Source organism: Eurypyga helias, unplaced genomic scaffold, assembly GCF_000690775.1.
Source record: "Eurypyga helias isolate BGI_N326 unplaced genomic scaffold, ASM69077v1 scaffold6150, whole genome shotgun sequence".
Lineage (NCBI taxonomy): Eukaryota > Metazoa > Chordata > Aves > Eurypygiformes > Eurypygidae > Eurypyga > Eurypyga helias.
The window spans coordinates 3,286-26,891 of NW_010227659.1; the positions used below are offsets into that span (position 1 = coordinate 3,286).

At 37.4% G+C, this 23,606-nt stretch overlaps 1 protein-coding gene across 1 annotated transcript in view; it reads left to right on the forward strand.

Moving 5' to 3' along the window:
* Positions 1-251: 251 nt before the first annotated feature.
* The window catches only part of ITSN1 (intersectin 1 (SH3 domain protein)), a 104,306-nt gene continuing 80,951 nt past the window's right edge, over positions 252-23,606 (forward strand). Inside the window, exons 1-9 of the mRNA XM_010156938.1 lie at positions 252-279; positions 5,085-5,177; positions 7,183-7,246; positions 14,944-15,104; positions 16,618-16,797; positions 17,433-17,526; positions 20,196-20,296; positions 20,953-21,016; positions 22,982-23,119. Of these exons, the coding sequence (XP_010155240.1) occupies positions 252-279; positions 5,085-5,177; positions 7,183-7,246; positions 14,944-15,104; positions 16,618-16,797; positions 17,433-17,526; positions 20,196-20,296; positions 20,953-21,016; positions 22,982-23,119 (923 nt within the window). The remainder of the gene's footprint in view (positions 280-5,084; positions 5,178-7,182; positions 7,247-14,943; positions 15,105-16,617; positions 16,798-17,432; positions 17,527-20,195; positions 20,297-20,952; positions 21,017-22,981; positions 23,120-23,606) is intronic.

The window sequence follows — 23,606 nt, forward strand, 5'->3', positions numbered from 1 at the left end:
GCACGAATGGATGTATAGGATAATGCAAAAAGTGGGACATTTAGTTCTCAAGTTACTTGTAAATAACAGTTCTTGCAGGTATTATTCATATGATCTTATTTTCTCATTACCTCAATTTGTACTAATTGTTTATATGGTGATACAGAAAATACATTAAAAATGGAAGATACTGTAACTGATTATCTATAGTTTTGATGTGGTGTTGTTTTTCTTTTTCAGGCATCTATTAACAAGCTAAAAGTGACAGAACCATGGCTCAGTTTCCAACACCTTTTGGAGGTAAGTTGTTTATAGTGTATTCAGAACTATTCTTATATGCAAAAATTCTACATAAACATAGTGCTTCCTGAATATGTTCTGTATGGATAGTGTTTATGGATAATTTATCTTTATGAGATGATATTTTATCTGATTTGTGATGTTTTTGCAGATCGATTAGACAACACATGAAATTTTGCAGGAACATATCGGGAGAGTCAAACAGAAAAGCCATGTTGTATCCCTTTTTGTGCATTGATCCATTACAGTCCCATGGTCTGTAACTGCAGGGCAGATCCAGGCCATTCAGCCACTGGCAGTAGGGCATAGCCTCATTCTGTAGTTACCCAGTTTTTATTTGCCTGTCTTAACCTTCTCTGCTAGGTCCTGCCTGGTTGTTGTAGTATTTTTTCAGATTAAATTCTAAAATGCTATTTAAATGTTATAAATTACTATTTTATAAGCACTAATTGTAGCTGAGAAGTGGATAGGCTTTTTCTTTGAGGATTCCTGGCCATTTTCATTGCTGAAAAGTACAGCAGATGCCTTTGGATGTTACCACTTCAAATTTCTTTTCCTTATTGTCCCATAACCCATCTATAGATTAGAACGAAGGTGCTGCATTTTTGTAGCTTTCCATTTATAACAAGGGAAGGTATAGCATCTTGGACTTCAGGCTTTCTGAAAGATCAAGGAAAGGCCCTGGTAGTGCAATAGAGACATTACTTTTTGCTATTCACATGAAATGCATTTTTGAGCCCGTTTTTACAACAGATCCTATGAAAGATTACAAAGATAAATTTCAGTGCTGAGAACTAGTAACCACTTTGGTTCCACTTAAATGTTACATCTGTTAAGGAGGTGCAGGTATGATTCCCGCTGCGTGTATATGTGTGTTTGTGTATACACACATACACATAAATATGTGTACACATACACACCAAAAAAGTGTGTGTATGTATAAAGATATGTATGGAAGTCTAGTTTTTGGGATGGGTGTAGCTAGGAAATAAACTTCATTGGGAGACTTCAGGAAACACACGTGTTATTCAGAGTATGTTGTTAGAGAAACTCACTTCTGGTTAAACACAATTGATAGGATGCAATCTCTGCCTGTCTGAAAAACTCTGCAAAGCACAACAGAAGAAGCATCTCTGTGCATGTGGTAGCTAGAACAACCGTATAATTGGAAGCTGCCATTCATTGCCTCAGTTATCCTTAAATCTAGCGCTCTGGTATTAAATCTTGTTTGATGCCAGATTTTCTCAGTTTAAGAGTGAAACTGGCTACCAAATATTTTATCAAATAAACTGACTGGACGGTTTCAAGTAGGATGCCCTTTCAAGTTTTATAAAAAGTTGTGAATAGCCTCATTTTACCCTGATTTTCACAGTCTAAGAGAAGTCATGATATGAATGAAAACTGGTTCTTCAGACTGACGTATTTCCATTTGTTTAGAGTTAGGGATATGCTTTGCATGTATCCATATTTAAACAAGCATATATGTTTTTAATGGAAATCTTGTCTTCAAAGCATTCTTTTCTACTGTCATCAGAGAGTTCTCATTGCATGACAGCTGGATAGCAGCTTGCTTTTTTTTCAACTTTGTATATTACCTTTTGATCTTGCATATGTTGTCCAGGATCCTGTTAACTCTAGTACGGGGCTTTAGGAAGGAAGAAGTTCACTATTTCTTCTCAAACAACATTTCTCTTCTGACTGCTCTACAGAGAGGAAGTTGAAATAAGTACATGCCTAATGCAGTTTCTGAAGCATCTTTAGTTCATAATGCAGTGCGAGGGAAGTTCATTATGGTATTCATACTTCTATGGATAGCCTATCAAGTAGCATCATACCTCCTCTTAGAAGAATGACAGCAAAAGTCTGAGATTGTTCTAAGAAGAAACAAAGGGTGGAAAAAAAATTCCAATTTTTACGGGGAGATCTATCTATCATCCTTAAGAGAATGCAACATTTTCTGTTACCTGTAGTCACCAAACAAGATGCAGAAGAGAATTATGCAATCTCAATCTTGGGAGAGCTCACACTACAAATGTGCAATATTTGGTGTCCCCCTGCTTGGAATACCAATAAGGATGGTTTTGTTTTTATTTCACTTCTTTTTAAAGAATCTTTTAAGTCAGCTTGGGAAATAGGAATGGAAACAGCATGCCACCCACCATTTAAATTGGGGTGACTTCTTGATACTCCAGAACACTGCTCATTTAAGGATGACTGATTAAAAAAAAGAATATGCATGGTAGGATTTTTAGAACGGCTGGGAAGAATGTGGTATGCCCGACCTTCTGTTGATTTGTCCAGGAGAAAAAAATGCCCATTTCATAGCAGATTACTTCACTTTTGCAGATGAAGTGATTTCTAAGCCATGCAGAAGAAAAGATGGTTGGAGGGCTTGCTGCTGTATTCAAGGATAGTTTTCTTATGAGTCAATTTTGTGGTTTGATGACCGTCTCCTTTGTATCCAATTATATTGAAAAGCCCCACAACTTCTGTGTTGGCATCCAGGATTTGAAGCCATGAATGATGTCTTGATGTTGGGTTAGATCGTGCTTCATGCCCTCCCATAGGTTTTATTGTTTCCTCAAATATCAAAAGATGGAAACGAGGCAATGCCAGAGATGCCATTCATACTTTTCTAACCGAAGAGGCTACTAGGCTTGCTTGCTTTAACATTGACTCTTGTGATGTTCATGTCCCACAAAGAGAATCTACTGTTTCAGTACAAACCAAATCCCCATCAGGAAGGGTAAATATTGACAATCATTTATTCTAGTGACAGGGACTCCAGAGAAGAAATCAACAAATTTAGTTTTAAAATAGTTAATAGAGTACATTTTTAGTTAACCTCATGCTGTAAGAGTTGTAGTTCTGGGTTTTATTGCCTACTTTTAAGAAGGAAAGGGAAAGCTGTTTTTTTTGTTGGTGTGTTAAGGGTTATTTTGGTACTGGAGTCGTGCTTACCCCAAATTGAGAGAGAGCAAGCCAGCTAACCACTGCAGATTTCATGTTGTGATGTGTGTTTTGTTTTGTTTTTTTAACTCCTCACATGATATTCAAGAAATTCTCCCTCTTTGTGTAAGCTGCCACATCCAGCTTTAGGATCTTTGGCTGGAGTAGTCATGTTTCCAATACAGGGAGATGTTCATCTGCTCTTAGTTGGCTAGTCTGCATAGCCATAAAGTCTTAACATCATTTTTCTCCTGTCAAGGGTTCATGAGAAGATGCGGGAGATAATTGCTGACGTGAACTGTTATGTTTTGGGATGTTCATATCCAGAGTCCTGTTTCATTCCCACAGGGAGCACTGCTATGAAAACTGTTTACAGTGCCTCTGTGATCTTATTTACAAAAATTCTGGGATTTTTGGTCTAATCTTAAAACATCCTTTCTTTGAATTAAATACTATTAGTCTGTCTGCTTCTAGAAACTCATAGGTTATCTGAAACTGATGATAATTTTTTTACCAAGAATGTGGCTTTTCTTTCATTACTGAAATCTACCATTTAAAGGAATGTTTTTCCTCCCCTTGTCCATTTCCTTTCTCCAAAGTACATTTTGCCACATGAAAGTAGATTTTAAATAGAAGAAACTCAGGAGGCAGGAAATTCTCATGTTCTTCATAACTGCTGAGTCTGATTCTGCCTCAGCTTGTAAGCTGTTTGAAATACTTGCTGTAAATATTTGGGGACCTTATTACCTGAAATTTAACCTGACAGTTTAGCACTGAGACAGAATGAATGCTTGATCTCTTATTTTTCTACAAGTCTGCATTTAATTGTTTAATATTATTTCGGTGAAACAGTGATTCCATTAACTCAGGTGCCTTTGTATCGTTACATTCCTATACAGTAGGAGTTACAGGAAGGTGTGCCAGTGTAATGTACTCTACAGATGTTGAAGTCATGATGTTTTACTGGTTAGGAATTGTTGAGACAAACTTGAAACACAGTGTTAAGGAGTTCATCAAAGGTCTCAAGTGGAAGTTGAGATATGGTTGCTCTGAGTACAAATAATTTGAGGGATGAAGGTGAAATGTCTGCAAGAAGGGGGAGAGGAACTGCTGCAAAAATGGAGGTGGAACTGGAGAAAGGATTGTAGAAGCTGGCACTGTAAAGCGTAGTAAATATCAACATACACTAAATGTTCACCTCCAATTTACAAGTGTTCTGTGAAGAAGCTGGTCCCATTAATGTATTCTTACTTGGATTTCCTATTCTCAGAAGAACGATGAGCACGCTTTCCTGTGCTGTTGTGGCCCATGAAAAATGTTTGCTGTCTGGTTGAATCACACTTTGCCTAGACAAGAGTTCTTCTCCTATAATAGTACAAACCCACATAGTTACAACTGATTATTTGAGGTACATTTTCAGTTAAAAAACTTGAATTGCATTACAGCTGTATGTGCTCTGACAGGCAAATGACCTCCCACTCGCTAAATATCTAGTGCTATGAACCTGTTGTGTTATATCCTCTGGTATGCTGATGTTGTCTTTTAATACCCCATTTGTAAGTTTGATTGCACTTTGAGTAGCCTGGTTGTAATTTAAGGTTCATATGAACCAGATAAGTGAATCAGTGCTCAGCTGTCATCTTAATTTGGTAACACTTAGTTCTGTTAAGATCCTAAGCCCTAACTGGCTATTTGAGGATTCATGGAGCTTTCAGCTATAGACTTTGGATGAGCAGCATCTGTGTGTATGTTGTTTCAAGAGGTCCAGTATGATATGGTAAAATTACACTCAGAAATAAAAATTATGTAGTTTTTAGATAATGTTTCTTAATTTTTCTTCATTTCTTTTGGACTAGGCAACCTGGATATCTGGGCTATTACTGTGGAGGAGAGAGCTAAACATGATCAACAGTTCCATAGTCTGAAACCAACGTCTGGATTTATCACTGGTAATGAAATAACTTTCTGTTCTAATTTCATTTAATTAAATCTTAACTAACAAGCTTAAATATGTACAGAGATGCCTGTGAGACCTTTGAGCATAAGAATTTAAAAAATTGAACAGATCTTACTCATGTTATATCACGTTTTTCATATGCCTGGTCATGTCAACCCCATATTTTCTGATATTTTCTGATGTTTACCAGCTATATACCTGTTTATGCCACTTGATTTTTCTGTAAGTAGGATTAAAATAATTTATAACTGTATCTCTGTGAAGGAGTTTTGTTGTGTAGAGCTAACTGACTCTTACGAACTGTGGAGTTCAGGATATGGAATCACCCTGATGCCTGGTCATATTCATAGTGCTTTTAATGTACTCAGTGAATTAACTTGCTGTACTGAGTCTGGTTGATATGGAGTTACCTTTCTTCATAGCAGCCTGTATGGTGCTGTGTTTTGTATTTGTGACTAAAGCAGTGTTGGTAGCACATCAACCTTTTGGCTGTTGTTGAACAGTGCTTGCAAAGCCTTGGGCTTTCACTGTTTCTCATTCTGCACCCCTCAGTGAGTACGCTGGGAGTGGGCAAAAAGTTGGGAAGTAGACAGAGCAGGGACAGCTGAGCCGAACTGACTGAAGAATTATCTCATACCACTATGCTCAACAAAAACTGGGGTGGGGGCTGTTGTCTTCCAAGGTAGCCATTGCTCAGAGACTGAGCTTGAGGGAGGTGCCGAGTGGTTACCTTTGCATCACTTGGGGTTTTTTTCCTAATTTTTCACTTATTAAACTGTCTTTATTTTGACCAGTGAGTCCTCCTACTTTTGCTCTCCTTATTCTCTTCCCCATCCTGCTGTGGGGAGTGGCTGGGTGCTTGGTTTCTGCCTGCGGTCAACCCACCATGCTAACATGTTAATAGATTAAGAAATCTGTTTAAATAAAGATGTATCAATTTAACTGAAGTCTGTTTCAGAAACTGTTTGTTTAAACTAGTGAAATCAGCATGAATAACCTCTTTAAAATCTAAATGGCAAAATTGATTTAAGTTGTGGGAAGCAAAGCTGCAAGTAAAGGAATTGTACTGATTTTACTAAATTTTCACTGAACACAACAAATTTGTGTTGGTTTTAAAGGCAGTAGGAGGCCTAGTTTTTTATTAGTTTGTTTTGTTGCATTTAGTTTTCTTTATTGCTATCTAAACTCTGATGCACAATTGAAATGAAAGGTAGAGAACTGTTTTATCTTTCTTGCTGAGATCCATGAGGAGGATTTCCAGAGTGTGAAATCAGAACTGGATTCTTAGCAGAGTGTTGTCACAGACGTACACACCTCCAAGTATACAATTTGATTGTTTCTGCTCCTGTTACGTGACAGATATGTTACAAAATACTTTTTTTACTGACCTCCTTTGATATTTAGTGCTATTCCTAGTCTGTTTACAACTTTACTTTACAGGCCACATTTTCAAATACCTAATCCTTTGTAGTTGTTTTGGTATCCTCACTTCTAACTGATAGTTGGAAAATGACTTTGAAATATATCCTTGCTTTCTTTAATGGCAGCTTATCTGGTTCACATCAGGCTAAAGACCACTTTATTTAGTTTGTGCTAGCTGACTGGCATTGTACTTCCAGAAATTCTAAGGTAAGAGTTCATACTGATACATGCTTTCTCTGGAAGAAAAGATGTTCTTGTTCTTACAAGGCGTATGATTTCTGCAAAGAGAGCCATTAATATAGATCAGGGACTGTGAACCATGAATTTCCCATTGCCCTAAATGTTCATGTGGTGCTGACTGTTGCAGACTTCAGCAGTATGTGTGTGTTTGGAAATACCTGGTAGGTTTGCAACTGACAACATAAGTTTAAATCTCATACTCTGTTATGTACACGTAGCATTAAGTATTTATGGTTTTACTGTTGCTGCTTTAGATGTTTTTGACCCATTATTTCTTCTTTCCTCTGACAGGTATTTTTAGCATTTTCTGAAATAATGTCCTATTTATTTTATAGGTGATCAAGCTAGAAACTTTTTTTTTCAGTCTGGGTTACCTCAACCAGTGTTAGCACAGATATGGTGAGTATATGGGAGGGGATGGGAGAATTACGGTTGCATCAGAGAGTAACTGGTAAAATAACTATATTTCACATTCAGGGGTTTAAAATCACCTCTTTTGTTCAGTGTGCTTTCCAAAAGACTACAAGGAAATATGCTTTGTAGTATGGTTTAGCTGAGTTTTTAAGTTTCTAGCTCAGTTTTTGAAAGTACTTTCCTTCTACAAATGGCATTTTTGGAGTTGGTGATTTGCAACCCTCATTTCAAATTACTGAATGCTTTAACTTTGTTAAAACTGTACTAATAGAATCACTAAGCACAGTAGTTAGTATTAAAAGTCTAATGGTAGAGCCTATGCAAAATTAAGACTGGTGTAGGCTATTTCCACTGTAGTTAGAGACACGTAACATTAGTTATTTGTATTACCTTATGTTAGTAACATTATCTAGTTACCACTGTAGCTTGATATTTTTACTATTCCTTGGTGGGTTTAGACAGACATCCATTGCTGTATATTATCCATCACAAACATTTCTATAATCTGCCAGTTTGTTCTTGCAGGATTGCAATTGTTTCTGCTCAAATTATGTGAACTTGACAGTCTTGGACATGTTAACTTGCATAAATTATTCATAATTTACATGAATTATATTACTACTAAAAGTTCTTTTTGGTGCTTGATAGAGTGAAATAATAATGGTTTTCACTGTGGATTGGAAAAAACAGCAGAGGGATGGATAACTTTTGACAAATATGTTAACTTTTCCTCTGTTAACTGTTTGAAAGGGAGAGTCGTTTATTGCATTTATAAAACCTGCTGTTGTAGTAAGGACTTCTAAAGGCAGAAACTTCCTCTGACTGGAGAAAGGAGAGAATTATTTTCTTGCAAGAAAAATAATTGATTTGGAAATATGTATGCCTAGAAGAGGGTCTGGATCTACATGGCTTTTAAATAAATAGCTTGCTTTTCAAATTTTCTTCATCTCACAAATATCAAATCTAGTCTGGTTGTCTGATTTGTTGAAGACTCAATGAAAGTTCTTATGTCCCTTTGGATCTTGTCTTGTCTCTTAATTAAACAAAGAAGGAAGTTTTGTGTCGAACAAGACATCTCTCAAAAAGTGTTCAGTAGCCATTAGCTTTAAATAGGTGTTAACAACACTGAACTGTTGTAAACAGTCTGACTGAAACCTCTTCCTCTCTAAAGTACTCAGTTTCTTAGCGTCTTGAGAGGGAGAGAATCATTCCACTAGTTATGTAGTTGTCATAGAGACAAGACCTGAACATGCACATTTTTTTTTAAATCTGAACTAAAACTTGCTCATACTGCCTTTATAAGTCATCAAAAAGCATGTAGGAATCCTTTCTCACTGTCTGTCCTTTTTTCCAATTATCTCTGAATTAAGAGAAGTAATTATTTAAGGAAAAATCTAGATCACTTGTATATATTCCCAGCTGGAAATAGAGTAACCAAGTAGGAAAATAGTCACACAGTGGTAGTAAGACCCCTTAAAAAGAAGGAAAAAGGAGAGAAAAAAAAAAAAAGATACCCCCCTTCTTTTCACACAACTTGCATGATCTAACTCTCTTAATCTGTCAGTGAATGTTTGTTTGTAACCTACCAGAGAATACTGCTGTCCCACAGAAACAATAGAAGTTAGACTGTTTAGTGACAAGAAGTCCTTTGCAGCCTCCAAAGGACGTCAGGATATGCTTAAGACTGCACTCAAAGATGTGAGTGGCTGTTTGCCTTAGCTCCCAGGGGCAAGATCTCAAAGTGGCACACTTGCTTTATGGATTAATAGCAATGTTCTAATGTTGCCTATCTGAGCCTCTATTAATATTGATAGAGACCTGTGAGTACTTTCATAGAGGAGGGAGTTGTAAGCCTGGAATATCCATGAGAGATACGAGCTGCATAAAATTTCTTTTTCTTTTCTATCAGTGTTCTTTATTTTCTGAATAGATGAAAATTATTTTTTTAGATAGCATTTGATTATAAGAGGGGAGTTACAACAGTCTTTAAGGAAGGAAAGTTGTTATTCTGAGTTAGAGCAACTTGTAAAACTCTTCAAACTGATTGTCTCATCCTAGAAATATGGAAGTGTATGTATCTTGTGTTTTGGAAGTGTTATGCTGTTCTTAATGAGTCTACAGTTGATTATATTAATCTGTATGCAAGATAGGAGCCTAGCATTTGTTTCATAAAGGATTACCTACAGCTGTATGCCTACGAGCTTATGCTAATACAAAGTTTCATCTGTTTTGTTGGCTATGGAAGTTCTTGCATAGAAAACTACAACCGGGAAAGGAACTGCAGGGGGGATTGGCCTAATGAGTGGTGGGCCTTACTGCTTTCAGAGCTCTCTGCAGAAAAAGCAAGCCCTCTGTCTCTGAGTTTCCAAATGTATTATATCACAAGTGAGATAATTTTGTTTGTGTGAGCAGTATAAGGGTATTCACTGTCTTATATTTTAATTAAAGCTGAATTGACATCTTCATGTCGTGACAAAATAATTTTCAGTAGAACTTCAGGAAATGCTAGCCAGGTAGCTGAAATACCAGTGAGATGCCTTCTGCCTCAAGAGCTGCTTTGAGACTATTCTGCAATTTGTGTAGTTGTTTTCTAAGATGAGACTTAAGGAAGTATGTCTTAATTTCTGCTTTTAATCAAAGCTTTCCCAGAATTCATGTTCCTTAAAAATAGTAGCTGCATAGTTTTTAGCATTGAGAATTTCTGTATACCTTCTACTTGTCATTCATTTAAGAAAAAAGTCAGTTTCTGGCACCTCAGTGGACCAAATTGGTGGAGTTGTTATGGTCTGTCATGACACCTTTACTGTTCTACCCTTTACAAGCTTTGGAGTCTGCCAAGCTGGTAATCTATTAAGAAGCTTGTAAGTAGGCTTTGAATTGAGACTGCAATGGCTCGGAAGATAACTGTTTTTAAGTAGGCGGTAATCTGGCTTTCTTCTAAAGCCCTTATGAATGGTGGCCTCAAAAAGCATCTTCTGTGTAGCCTGTCTCTCTGGAATTAAATGAGAACTAAAATAATCAATGCCATCTGTTTTTCACGCATTTGGAGTTACTTTTTTTTTCAGGACAGACTAAAGGCATTGGTTGATTCACCTATTTCTGACATATGCTTCCCTCACAACCTTCCTAAGTTGGTGTCCGAGTGTGGGAGTGAAGGGTTATGGGTGGCAATACTGTGAGTTGTATCTCTTACTATACGTGCATGGGTGTACTAAAGCTAAAGACTTAATTTCTCCCCTTATGGTTGAGTTTTATAATGCAATATGGGATTGCATAATCTATTATGGGAATGTAAAGCTAAATAAATCCAGATTTTTTTGAACTGCAAGGAGGTTTCCTTGTTTCAACACTGTGCTATTTTTGTGGAGATAAGCGTTTTGTAGGCTAATCATAAGCATATTTGATGTTCATGCTCAGTTTTTGTCTCATAAATGCAAAAATAATCAAGTCATCTGTGCATTCTGTAGAAAAGAGGAGAGAAAGGAGGAGAAGATCTGTAGGTGAAGAGTTTTGTCAGCACCTGAAACCTAGTAGTGTGATGAAACCCACTGCAGCTATTCTCATTAGAAAAACCCTCTTATATACACAGGCCTGTTCTATAAAATATGATAAATATTTAGTAAATGTTTAATCCATTTACTGCTCTGCACTGGTTCCGGCCAGACCTTAAATGAAACAAATTTAAGGACACTGCATTCTTTCAAATTTCATTACATGCAGAACGGTGAAATTAGGTAGTGTTTACTGTCAGCCGCTCACTGCATTTAAGGTGACATTTATTGAAAAGTAGCACTGTAATCTAACAGCATGGTTCAGTAATTAGAAATGGAAAGTTGTCCTGGTTTTGCACTAAAGATTCTGTCAGACAAAAACTGATTCTTGTTAGCATGCTGTAAAAGTGTGTCCAAATTCTGTTGTCGTACATAATTTTTCTCACCGAAATTTGTGCTGTTAGTTTAAATAACAAAAACGTAGAGTAAAGGAGTTGAATAGCAGGTCAGATGTTAAATGAAAAGCTACTGATGATTATGTGAACAGGAGTTCAGTTAAAGCAATGAGACCGGTGCACATCAGAATTTCTTATTACTGGACACTTAATATTTGCCCATGTGGCAAGTGAAGACTGACACTGTTCTAGCAGCACACTCGGAATAGTGCCTGGAGAATCAAGGTCGTGTATAGGGTGGTATTTATTTATTCTTATTGCATTTTCATCGCCATACATGTGATAGGTTGAGGGACCCTGCCTGTGCTTTAGTGATGGAAATGCTTAAATTTTATCATCGAAGTATTTGAAGGTGTAGAAGCCACTTAGGTTGAACAGTAAGAGTCTCATAAATATGACTTGTGAGTAAATACTTCAGTTAAATGCAGAGATGTAAGGAACATCGTGAGTATTTATTTGAGCTGTCGGTGCCCTTTGGTCACTGTGGAGCTGACGGACTTCTCTGAAGAACGAGTCATCTTTGGCAGGACAGCTGACTGCTTGGCGTGCAGTCAAAAATCTGCTAGAATAGGTTTATCCAGATCAGTTTGTCTAGCTTTGCTCCTGTGCACATCCTCAGCACACTAGCCACGTACACCTGGGTTTTACTGCCTGTTCCACTGGGCATCTGGCAGAATGGCTAAGCAAGTGTTGAACTCCACTTTTGTTTAAAAACCCCACATGTTTTCCTTGTTGAACATTTTTAAATTTCATTAGTTGCTTTCAAAAAGGTGTGGTGTCTGCTTGTAAGCATTAATTAAAAGAAGCTAATTATCTTCTCCTGGTTACCATTATTCTTAATACTCTGTAATTTTCTAATGAGGCTTTCTTGCACTCCGTATTCATCCACTGCATGTTGATTTGCTTTCTAGTGCAAAACTCACAAAAGGGAGCACTTCAGAAAATACATTTAGCCATTAGATTTCTGACGTTCTGACACTCCAAATACCTTTTGCTTCTTGAATGTTTCGGGTTTGTAAGACTTGCAGCATGTGTTTCTCCCGAGTGAGACTTCTAGAAATTTAACATCACTAGAAATTTAACATCACTGTTTATAGGTGATGAGTAATGGATGTTATAAGAACTGCTTTGGTTGTAAAAAGTTTATGAAGAAGGAAATGAAGATGTACTGAGTAATACTATTCTTCTTAAGCCTGAGTGATGGTTTTGGACAGCAAAACTTATACAGCATGTTGTGGGACACTTCCATGTTACTGTTGAAAAACAGATAGAGTGGATATTCTTAATTGTTGTAGTTAAACTATGACTTCCTTCAAAATTAATTTGGGCTTTTTACAGGAATTTTAAATGGATGCAAGCATTTCTGATGTAGTGAAAATTTTAGAGACATGCAAACATGTCTTGTAGAGGTTCATGCTCGTTTTGTTGTGTAGGAGGAGAAGCACTACATACTACATACTGCATACATGCAGTCTGATTCCGGATTTTGCATATGGTGGCTTGTGCTATGTACACCCTACTGGAGAGAAAGATATGATGGAAGCTAATAAACTCAGTATTTTTTATGTCTAGAGAAAGCTATTGCACTTCAGAATTAACAGAACATGGATAAAACTCAGTGAGAAAATGTGAAAAGCTTCCTTTGTGTTTAACTAGTTTCTAGAAGCAACTATACCACTCACTTTGAAATACGTGTTTTTCATCAACAGCTGTTGCAGTCTATCCTTGCTGTTGCTTAACACTCATAGGAGAGAGGCTCCGCTGCCCTCACTAGGGCTCTCCCACTTGTCTCTGCAAGTTGTGTTGAAGGCAAACATGTCTTCCTCTTTAACTTAGCCTGCCAGTGCATCAGGAGGTACCAATGTGTTGCTTGCTTTTTGTGGAAGAGTGATCAGAAGCTGGGACTCTGGAGCAGTGGTGTCCTTCAAGGAGGAGGAGATACCCATTCAAATTTGCACTTCTTTTGATCCAGGTTTGCCGTGCTGGCCTTCCCTCTTCTGCTGGTTGGACTGCCGTATATGAAGTCTGACCGCTGCACTAGCTTTCTTTAACTGATTAATTGTCTAGTGAACCACATACTAAGCAAGCATGACTGAAACTTGAATCGAAATCACATTATGATGTGTGAGTCCCACAGTCGATTTTGACAAAATATAGGCTTCCAAAGACTTGCTGGCAGTGGGATTAGAGGAAGGTTTAAAGTTACTGAAGAGCAGTCAAATTTTATGGGTAAATTAAATTTCCCTGTGATACAAAGCTTCAGGAAACCACTGATAGAAGTTCTCACAGCCAAAACTTGTTCTTCAGTGAAATACACGTAGCAGTTCAAAATCTTTCAGGGAGTTGTGCAACGCATACTTTTCTTTGTAACTGTAAGCCTCAGTCTACGATTTCCTCACCAGACTTCCTCTTTCTTCTTTAAATCCTGATGCCAGATTTTCAGTAGTATTATTTAGTCTCATGATATCAAAAATGGGGGATTAGGACAGCTACAGCACTGAAAATGTTGTCTTATAAGAATTTGGAAGGGTTGGAGTGTCTCCGTTTTGGGGGAAATGCTGCTGGTGATCTCATCCAGGGGAAACTCTTTAAAATATATGGTTGACCTGTGGCAGCCCCTGCTGGGGTCTGCCTCTTCACTGGGTGGTTTTTTTTTGTTTTTGTTTTGTTTTGTTTTGGGTTTTTTTTGGTTTTTTTTGTTGTTGTTTGTTTTTTTTTTTCGTTGGGCTGGGAGGATTTTCATTTTGTGAATGCTTACCACTGCATTTACCTGACTGTCTACTTGTTTAAGTATCAATTATAATAACTGCCAATTTATTGCAGTACTTTTTTGATAACTTTTCACATACTTGAATGAAAGCTTTCCTTGACAGGGATTTGGTGAGAAATAAAGCTCGAGTTTAATTAGGATGCCCAGGGTCCTTTGTGTTGTCATGTCTGTGGCATGTAAATGTACACATGAACTTAATATGTATTACTCCAATACTGAAATGTGTACTTAATTTTCCAAATGAATGTAGAGAAATAAGCATAATGTTTAAAACTTGTAAGTTTACAACTGATTACATTTATATGCATTTACTCTCTTTTTTTGGTTTGCAATTTCAGGAACTAACCTTCTTCCTGCTTCTCTCCTCCCAACCTCTCAACCCTATTCCCTGCTGAGCATGGTTTTCTTAACCATCAAATGAGGAAACAAAACCGAGATTGTTTAAGTCAGACTGCCTAATCAGACTACTTTACATGAAAGCTTATTCAAGGTCTAGGCTCAGTGTTTGAGTGCTATTGTTTAACTGAAAACACATTTGTATGCTTGCAGATGTTGTGATGTTTAGTAAAGTGCACAGATTTACAGAATGTTTCATTTTAAGTGTAGCTAAATTTTCAGACTAAGTAATTTGATTCCCTGTGACGCTGTTTATAGTGCCATGTAGTTACATTTGTATGATTTTTCAAAGTTTTTGTGGAAGTACATTGATCTTTCTTCTCTGGGTGCTTCACTGTAATTCCTCTGAGAGTTGAAAAGCAACTTTAAAAAATGTTTATTAATCTCTCTAAGAAAGAAATCAAGATGCTCTCAGTTTAAAGAGTGTCTTTTTTCATGACCATTTTTAGCCTGGCATAATTATTTTTAGCAGAAATTAGTCTTGAATGTACATGACTGTGTGCATGCTCCTAGGTCAGCTCCTGAATTTCATACTTTGAGAATCTAACGATGGAAATCATGTATTTGTAGGGCTCTAGCTGACATGAACAATGATGGGAGGATGGATCAGCTGGAGTTTTCAATAGCTATGAAACTTATCAAATTAAAACTACAAGGTTATCAACTCCCATCTGCACTGCCTCCCGTCATGAAGCAGCCACCTATTGCTCTGCCTACGGCACCAGGATTTGGTAAGCCCTTTGTTTTCCTCCTTGTTAGCTTGTATGGTAGCAACCTAAGTTGAATTTGCTGCTTGTTTTGCAGTTTCTGAAAGAAACTAATAGGAAAAAGTACTTCTAAAAGTACATGGACTCAAACCCAATTGCTTCCACACGCATGAACGTGTTCCAAAAAAAAAAACCAAACACCAAACTCAATAAGCTTTTTAGCAGCTATTAGTGAATAATGTAAGTTGAGGTCCAGTTTGCTTCAGGTCTTATACTGCTCCCTGTATGTTCCAAACAAAAGTGTTTGCGGGGAGAAAAACAGATGGATCAGGTGGCAGGGCTAATGCATTCCAAAGTGATGGAGTTTGCATTTAAACTATTGTTATTTATCTTTCTTTTTCATTGAGGGATCTCCAGCTTTGGCAAGATTAGCTATGTTTTTCTTGACTTCTTACAAATCATGGTAGTAATGCAGCCCTTTGCTTTTATTTTATGAAGAGTGCTGCACTGGTATTAACTAGGGCAGCTGCTGATTCAGTTCTTGTAGTTACTACTGCCAAGCTTGCCATCATTTCAAGGAAAAGAGTAGGGAAAACGGGATAGTGAGAAGAAAGTAACTCAATGCAGCTGAACCTTGTGGTTTTGACGCCTTGATATTTAGCTGTGTTGTGTAGCGAGAGGTTCTTTACCTTTCCAGTTTAGTCGTTGCTGTGACTCAAGATGTTTGGCACCTGAGAATCATCGCTGCCCTTAAAAGGGAATAGTGCGCTTTATAAACTGCGTGCAACCGAGTTGTTTGATCGGTTGGTGCTTCCATGAGTTTTACAGTTTCATTGCTGACTGGAAGAAATTGGTGAAACTGAACACAACAAATACTAGTTTAAGTGAGAAAAGGCATAATAAAGTCAAATCCCTGAGAAAACCAGTAAAATCTGTGATTATTTTTTTTTTTTTTTCTCATTCACTGTAGGCTTGATCTCAGCTGTTTGCACACAGCCTCATTCTTCCCATTGGCATGAGTGGACCTCCTTAACCTCCCTGTTATTCATGCAACTGTGCTTACACCTAAAATACCTCATTACTGTGCTTTACCCTATTAGCTTTGCACTGTTTCATCTTGACAATAGGCTGCAAGCAGTTATCCTGAAGCTTGTTCTTTTCAACTGCGGCTAAATGTAGGCTTTGGGTTCATTACTCACTGGAAGTTGACAGTGCTGCTCTTCACTTAGTTCAAGGCAAACAATTCTTTTCTTCAGCAAATGCTAATAGACCTTTTTGGTCAGTGTTGCATCCAGTGTGATCTTATATGCATACATTATAAAGTGGTATGTTGTTCCCTCTGCATTGTTTTATGTTCCCCTGCCATGCTAATGGTGCAGTGGACTGTAAGAGTTCTTTCAGGGGGTCTGTGGAATTTTCCATTTCAATTTGCTGTTTAATTCTGCATTTACTGCTGGGTTGCAGGCTGCAGTTAAATTGTTGTATCGTATTAGGAATCTCTAAATTAGAAAAAAATATCTCCTTTTCTTGCTCATAGGTATTGGGGGCATTGCCAGCATGCCATCTCTTACAACTGTTGCCCCAGTGCCAATGGCATCTATTCCAGTAGTAGGAATGTCTCCACCATTAGTATCTTCTGTTCCTGCAGCAGCAGTACCTCCCCTGGCTAATGGAGCTCCTGCTGTTATACAGCCTCTGCCTGCTTTTGCTCATCCTGGTATGCTACACACTGAGATTCTGTTTACTCTCTTGCTATTAACACATTATTTTGCCATTTTCTTTTGATCCAGAGAACAGTAGGCATGGAATTAGCCATTCTAACTTACCCAAAGTCTTCCTTCAAAGTAAGGATTATACTTTGTTTTAGCCTAATGTAATTGATTAGCAAACTTGTATAAAAGGTAAAAGAAGAAACATGGACGTACCATGCTGTACCAGTCATGTTGAGCAAAATATTAACCCTGTTGTAACAGCAGTGTGATAAATCTAACTTGCCTGTAAACTGTTGCATAGAAGTTGGTCTTCTCCTATCTGTTTGTAACTATCAAAGTGCTTCTGTTTGTTGGGATTACTTTAGAGTACTGGGATTTATATATTGTGATTAATGTTAGAAATTAAAATTTGATAGCAACAGGGTTTGCATAAAACTGCAAAAGTAAAAAGACTTGAGAGAAGCGCCTGTGTGTTTTTACCTGTGTTGTTATACACTGTTGTCTTAATGTTTTTTAAAAGGGATGCCATCCAAAGAACTGTAATGCTTGTATTTGATGTTAGGAACCAAATGAATGTCATTGAAATTCTACAGTTTAAAATGCTAACACTAAAAAAATGCATGTATTCTCTTATTTACAGCCACATTGCCAAAGAGTTCATCCTTTAGTAGATCTGGTCCAGGATCGCAGCTAAACGCAAAACTGCAAAAGGCACAATCGTTTGATGTGGCTAGGTAAGTCGTTATGGAATGAGTGCATGCCTGTATCTGGTTCCCCAGAGTTAGAAAAACTACTTCTCTTTCACAAAGTTGTTTTCTGAAATAATATTTACTTGCAGAAATCAGTTCCTGCTATTCATAGGATGCGGTGGTTTTACAAGGAATGCTCCATGGGTAGTCAATCTTTGAAATATAATTATTAACTGTTACATTATGTGTTGACACTATTTTCAAACTCTTGAAACCTTAAAAACTTTTTAGAAAGAAAAGCATTTGCTTCTGTAAACATAATCTGCATTGTGTAACCCTGCACAGGTTAGTGTGAAAACATATTAAATAATGTTCCTTAAAATTAACAACTCTAGGACTATTTTTTAAAGCAAAATATTTAATAGTTCGCATGTTTTAAATGCACTACATGTAGCTGTTTCTTAAATATTCTTATATATCACTTAAAAGTATTTTAGATTATTTCAAGGCCTAGGAAAATACATGATTAGGCAAAATGTATTTTACTATGGTCTGAAGAAATGTATCTAACAAAATAAAACTCCCTTAGAGAAGGTAAGACAGTAATTTCCCAGAGTCTTTATAAATCAAAACTTTCTCACAAATCTATATTAAGATTTTTTTTTTTTTCTCCCCCAAGAAGAAAATGGGTTGGGACTTTATTCAATTCTTTTTCTTCTCATTTACCTTCTGCAGGTTTTTCTTGTGCTCTGCTGTTAGATAAGGAACACTACTGATTATTCGCAAATAGGACTAAATATCTTTCAGAACAACAATTCTTTTTCTCTTTGAAATCTAGTACTGTCAGGAACATAGTAACGATGCCCTGATACAATTTGTAGAGGTACAAGAAGGTGTGTGTTTTGTCTGTAACAACACACTTAGTATTTATAATGAATGAAATTCAGGGAACTTCAGCTGAAATAGCTTCTAGATATTCCATGAGAGGGCTGTTATAGTTCTGGGTTTAACTATATCCCAATTTTGCTTGTCAATTGTATTGCGAACAGAGGCCTGAACCTCAGGTGAGACGACCTCTTTTCTGAGGTGAAATTGCATGGTTCTCTGAATTCTTAGGATGGGGTTGGAGCTTCCTTAGCTCAGTCACGGGTACTTCAGTAACTCTGAAACGTCTGCCAGCACTGAGGGTGATACTCCTTCTCAGACCGCTGCTAATGCTGGGTGATGGACTGGAGTGGGTCTTCAGGTTTTATTTTGGAGAAAACAGATAGCAAGGTAATTGGTATGCAGAGTTTATGGAGAGGGAGGAAGAATAGTTAGGTCCATTAAATTGAAATGTAAACTTGAAGTAATTTTTTTTCTAGCTGAGAATTATTTTGAATTTTGAGGTGGGTGAACTTCAAAATTCCATTTGCAGTGCTTCTATCTCTGTGTGCTGAGTCACCAGTAGCAAACTCTTGGCATGCATGGTGTCTGGCATACATACAGTTGTTTTGTCTGCCAGCATTTTTTCTTCCAAAACTACTACTTAAGTATCCATGAAGGAGAGCTGCATTAATGTGTAGTAACCGTACTTCACAGATGAAGGCACATACACATGTAAGACTAAAGCAGTGTGGAAACTTTAAACCTAGCAAAACTGGTGAGGAGGAATTCGCAAGGATAAAACTTAAATAGTCAGGGGTTTTTAAAATTTTTTTAAAGTTTTAGTTCTTATTTTCATTATTAGGGATGCAGCTTGGTTTTGCTTTGCTCCCATGAAAGAGTATTATTAAAGCACCATAGTTTGGATGTAGAAGATAGAAATAGAGATATTAGCTGTTTTGGGTCTTGGCATGTGAGAATAGCATATGAGGTCAATTAGTAGAGTATTCATAAATCCTTCTTAGCTCAACTTTGAAAGGCCTTACCATGCTGTCTGCTCTGTGGACCAGGGGAAAGGGATTTAGTGGTTTGGTTTGTTTTTTAAACTGTAATTTGCTATGCTGTTACAAATGTGTATTTAATCTGGCTGTCTCTTTTTTTTTGACCTTAACGAAAAAGGACAAAATTTGAATGTGCCTGAAGACAGAAAAGCTGTGCTCATTGTTTTTCAGTATGAAGACTTGTCAGCCTTCAGGCATGGGAAATTACAGCTACAAATAACAGCACTCAACCTATTATATGATGAATGAATTAGAACTGGGAATATTACATTTGTCAGTTGAGTTCCATTACAAGAAACTTTTCTTTCAAGTGTAGCTTTTTCACACTTCTTTTTCTGTGTTTTCAGCATGTTTTACATTTGTTTTCCTTAATCAGCTCATGAATTATTTGGCTAAGACAACCAGTTATAGGCAGGGTAACATGAGATATTACTTCTGCTGACTGTAGTAAGGCCTTTCTTATTGTATGTTTAGGTAAAAGCTTTTAGCACCTCTAGACTGTTCAGGTTACTTAATTCTCTCCTAGGAAAGACAAAAGCAAAATTCTTCAGCCTGTCATTCAAGTTTACCAAAAACCATCATCTAAGACACTGAGTTATGATAGATGTTTTCAAACAAGAAGTCAAATCTGTTGTGCTTTCAGGAATAGAAGGGAATATTTGTGGAAACCATTTCAGACACAAAACTTGATCGCTGTGCAGCACTTTGTTCTGTTGTACCTGTTGGCTTCATTTGATTAAATTTAAAATTATATTTCCCCCCTCCTCTTACCCTTTTTTCTATTTCTAGTGTGCCTCCTGTGGCAGAGTGGGCTGTACCTCAGTCATCAAGGCTGAAGTACAGACAGCTGTTCAATAGCCACGATAAAACAATGAGTGGACATTTAACAGGTACTGAAGCAGTTTTTATCATCTCCTTTTTTTGAACTGTAAAAGGCCAATTGTAATAGCGTTTAGAATGCTGATCAGACTGTAAGAGACTCATCTCTCTGTTGCCACCATCAATGTTTTTCTGTTTTACTCTCCCAGCTGCTTAATGATCTTTTTTAGAAGTAAATATTCATCATAGCTGGGATCATTTTATCACCTTCTTTCCTTTATTTTCTGCCAAGTAAGTTGGCACTGGGAAAGGGTTCTTGGAAAGTGTACAGTGGGTTATGTGAAAACCTGCGCAGCCATTTGCAGGGTTCAGCCCATCCAGTGATGAGGATGCCTCTCCAGTTTCAGAAAGAAACTAGAATGGTACACTGGCTTAGTTTCACTACTTCTGTGAGCATCTCCTTGTCTTTCATAGTGTGGGGTGTGGGTGTTTCCCACCCGCCCTTTCTGTGTGATTGCTGTAGACAAGGGAAGGATTATGTATTTTCTTAGTATTTTCATTTGGGTGGGGAGCCTAGGGATAGCAGAATGCATAGCCTGTGCATGCTGATAACATCTCTTCAGTGTTAGCTATTCAGAACTAAGCTCTGCTTGTGCAGCAGCCACCTAGTAATGCAAGAAAAGGAGAATATTGCTTATTTGTCTGTTAATCCTTGTTTCACTTTTAGGTCCACAAGCAAGAACTATTCTTATGCAGTCAAGTTTACCCCAGGCTCAGCTGGCAACAATATGGTAAAAATAAGTCTATCCATTTCCATTAAACTGGAAACTGTACTTAAACCTCTGTGTACTGTGGGATTTTTCTCCCTTTTCAATCTCCACAGATAACTCATTACCATCATCTTTTAATGTATAACTTTATAAAACAAAACCTGCACTGCTGTGCTTACATTAATACTACTTCACGAAAGTAAAAACCATATCTTTTATGCTGTGCCCGTAGATGTTTCATAAGTTGGATTTCAATTCTGGGGTTTTTAGGCAGACCAGGTGTTGAGCCTCCTGTCTTCCACATGCCCGACCATATCAGATACAGCACCAGTAAAACATGTACATTTGCACTGGTAGTCCAAAAGGAAACTTAACGCAGAACCATACTTTCTTTGGGGGCTTCTCTGCCATTTATGTGAGTTTCTAAGGGCTTATTTCCAAGGGACTAGAGTTACTTAAGTTTTAAATCATGGACTTTAAAAGGATTTGTCTTAGCTTCTCTTTTTCCTTTCAACTTCTTGTTTGCTGAAGCTTATTATGTTCTAGTTGACACATGGAAAGTTATTTCTAATTCTGTACTTCATAAATCTCTGCTTGAAAACCGTTGTCAACTCACTAACCCACCTGACTTCTGCATGAGGATGTCAACTGAGGTGTCGCTCTAATGTGGCAGTTCAGTTGTACTTGCTTGCTGTGCTAAGCACTAATGTTTTTGTTATATCATAAAATGCATCTCCTTCTCTGTTTCCTAACAAAGCTACTGTAACAAAATAAAATACCAACCTAATCATCCAGCAGATGATTAACTAAAAAATAATCTGCTTGCTGCCAACGTTGTGTGTAGGTTGTGTGGGCAGGGGAATGACATCAGCATACTCTAGGAGTTCTAAACATAGCTATGACTTCTAATTTCTGACATTCAGAAGTGCTAAGTCTGTTGAGATAAGGAATAGATTTTACAGGTTTTGTTGTCCTAAGTGTTGCTCCCTTTCCTGACACTTCCTCTGAGGCAGTGGAACGGCTGTTTTGTCAGCGTGTATTGGCACTGCGTGTCTGAGTTGGTGAATCCGAAGTGAAGTACCGATATGCAGCCTGTCTGCTCTTCTGTAGCAGCTATTTTAGTATTTCCCTAACAAAGATGTGGACCTGGACTGTTAAGATAGCTGTTCAATTATATCTTTGCAGGCTAGATTTTCATTCTACTGGCTTGTTCTTGTGGTCCAGCCTGAGGAGTTCAATAACACAAGCATGGATCAAATGAAGCTGTAATTGTTTTCCCAGTTTAAATCCCATTAAAAAAGCCCTGTATCTTGAAGCATCAAAAGAATGTATCAGTTGCTTATCTTTGATTTTTCACCATATCATGAGATATTTTTCTGCATGATTGGAGTGCAGCATGCAAGAGAAACAAAGCTGATGTTTGTTAGGCTGTTAAATTTTGTCTGGTACCACCTTAATATGAGTAAAAGCATTTTGTGCATCTGTTGGAGCACTGGTTTTAGGCCATCCAGAGACATTACTCCATAAGTGCATAATGCTAAAATGGGTTTTGTGCTTGGCAGGGCTAGAATGTTAATGGCTTTGATTTCAGTGCAAACCTGTGCTCTGTAATGTGACACAGGAGACCAAACCAAAAAGTTCTACCAGAACTGATTCTTTTCTAAATGCTGTTGTGTAGTGGATGTTGAAAGGTGTTGAAGAACACTCAGTTGATTAACATTACTTATATAGCATATGGTACAGGCATCACTCAAAGCAAGTGAAGTAGAAGCCACGGCTGTAAGGATAGTTTCAAGGCAGACATGCATGAGAAATGTGGGAAATAGCGAAGCATTTGGCTCTTGCTTTTTATTTGTTTTAAAGAAACAATGTCGTGTGGGCAAGAAAAAGTGAATTAATTTGGAACTGATTGTGTTAAAAAGATGCATTTTAACGTGATTTTTAATCTTCAAGAATTTACTTACGTCATATTTTTCCTTTAAAAAGGAATCTTTCAGATATCGATCAAGATGGAAAACTTACAGCAGAAGAGTTTATTCTGGCTATGCATTTAATTGACGTAGCCATGTCTGGTCAGCCACTGCCACCTGTACTGCCTCCAGAGTATATTCCACCTTCATTTAGGTAACTGGTGATAATTCTGGAGTCTTGCTCCAATTTTTATTTCATTTGGGAAAGCTGTTCCATGAGCATAAAGGACAAGATTGAAAAGAAACTCTTCTCCTTTCTGTACTGTATCTTTGGCACAGAGTGTCTTCCTGTTGGGAAATGCTTGCCTAGCTTTTTGGTTTCATTACAAGTACTGGATGCTGGAATTAGCAAGAGTTCCTTGTAAGAATACAGTTTTGGTTAATGCATTAAGCTAGCATATGGATTTGAAGTTTTGTAGTTCAAACTTATACTTCTGTAGAGTGAATGGGATGTACTGGAATACAAACCATGCCATGAATTTACCCTGTAGCAAATTCAGACATCTTTTACACAGTTGTAACTGTGAATGGTAGTGGTGAGTCCTTACTACTGTTCCTCTACTTCTTTTTTTTTTTTTTGTTGAGAAATAGGTGGGAATACAGTAACACCAATGGAAAGAAATGTTTGCATACAGTCAAAG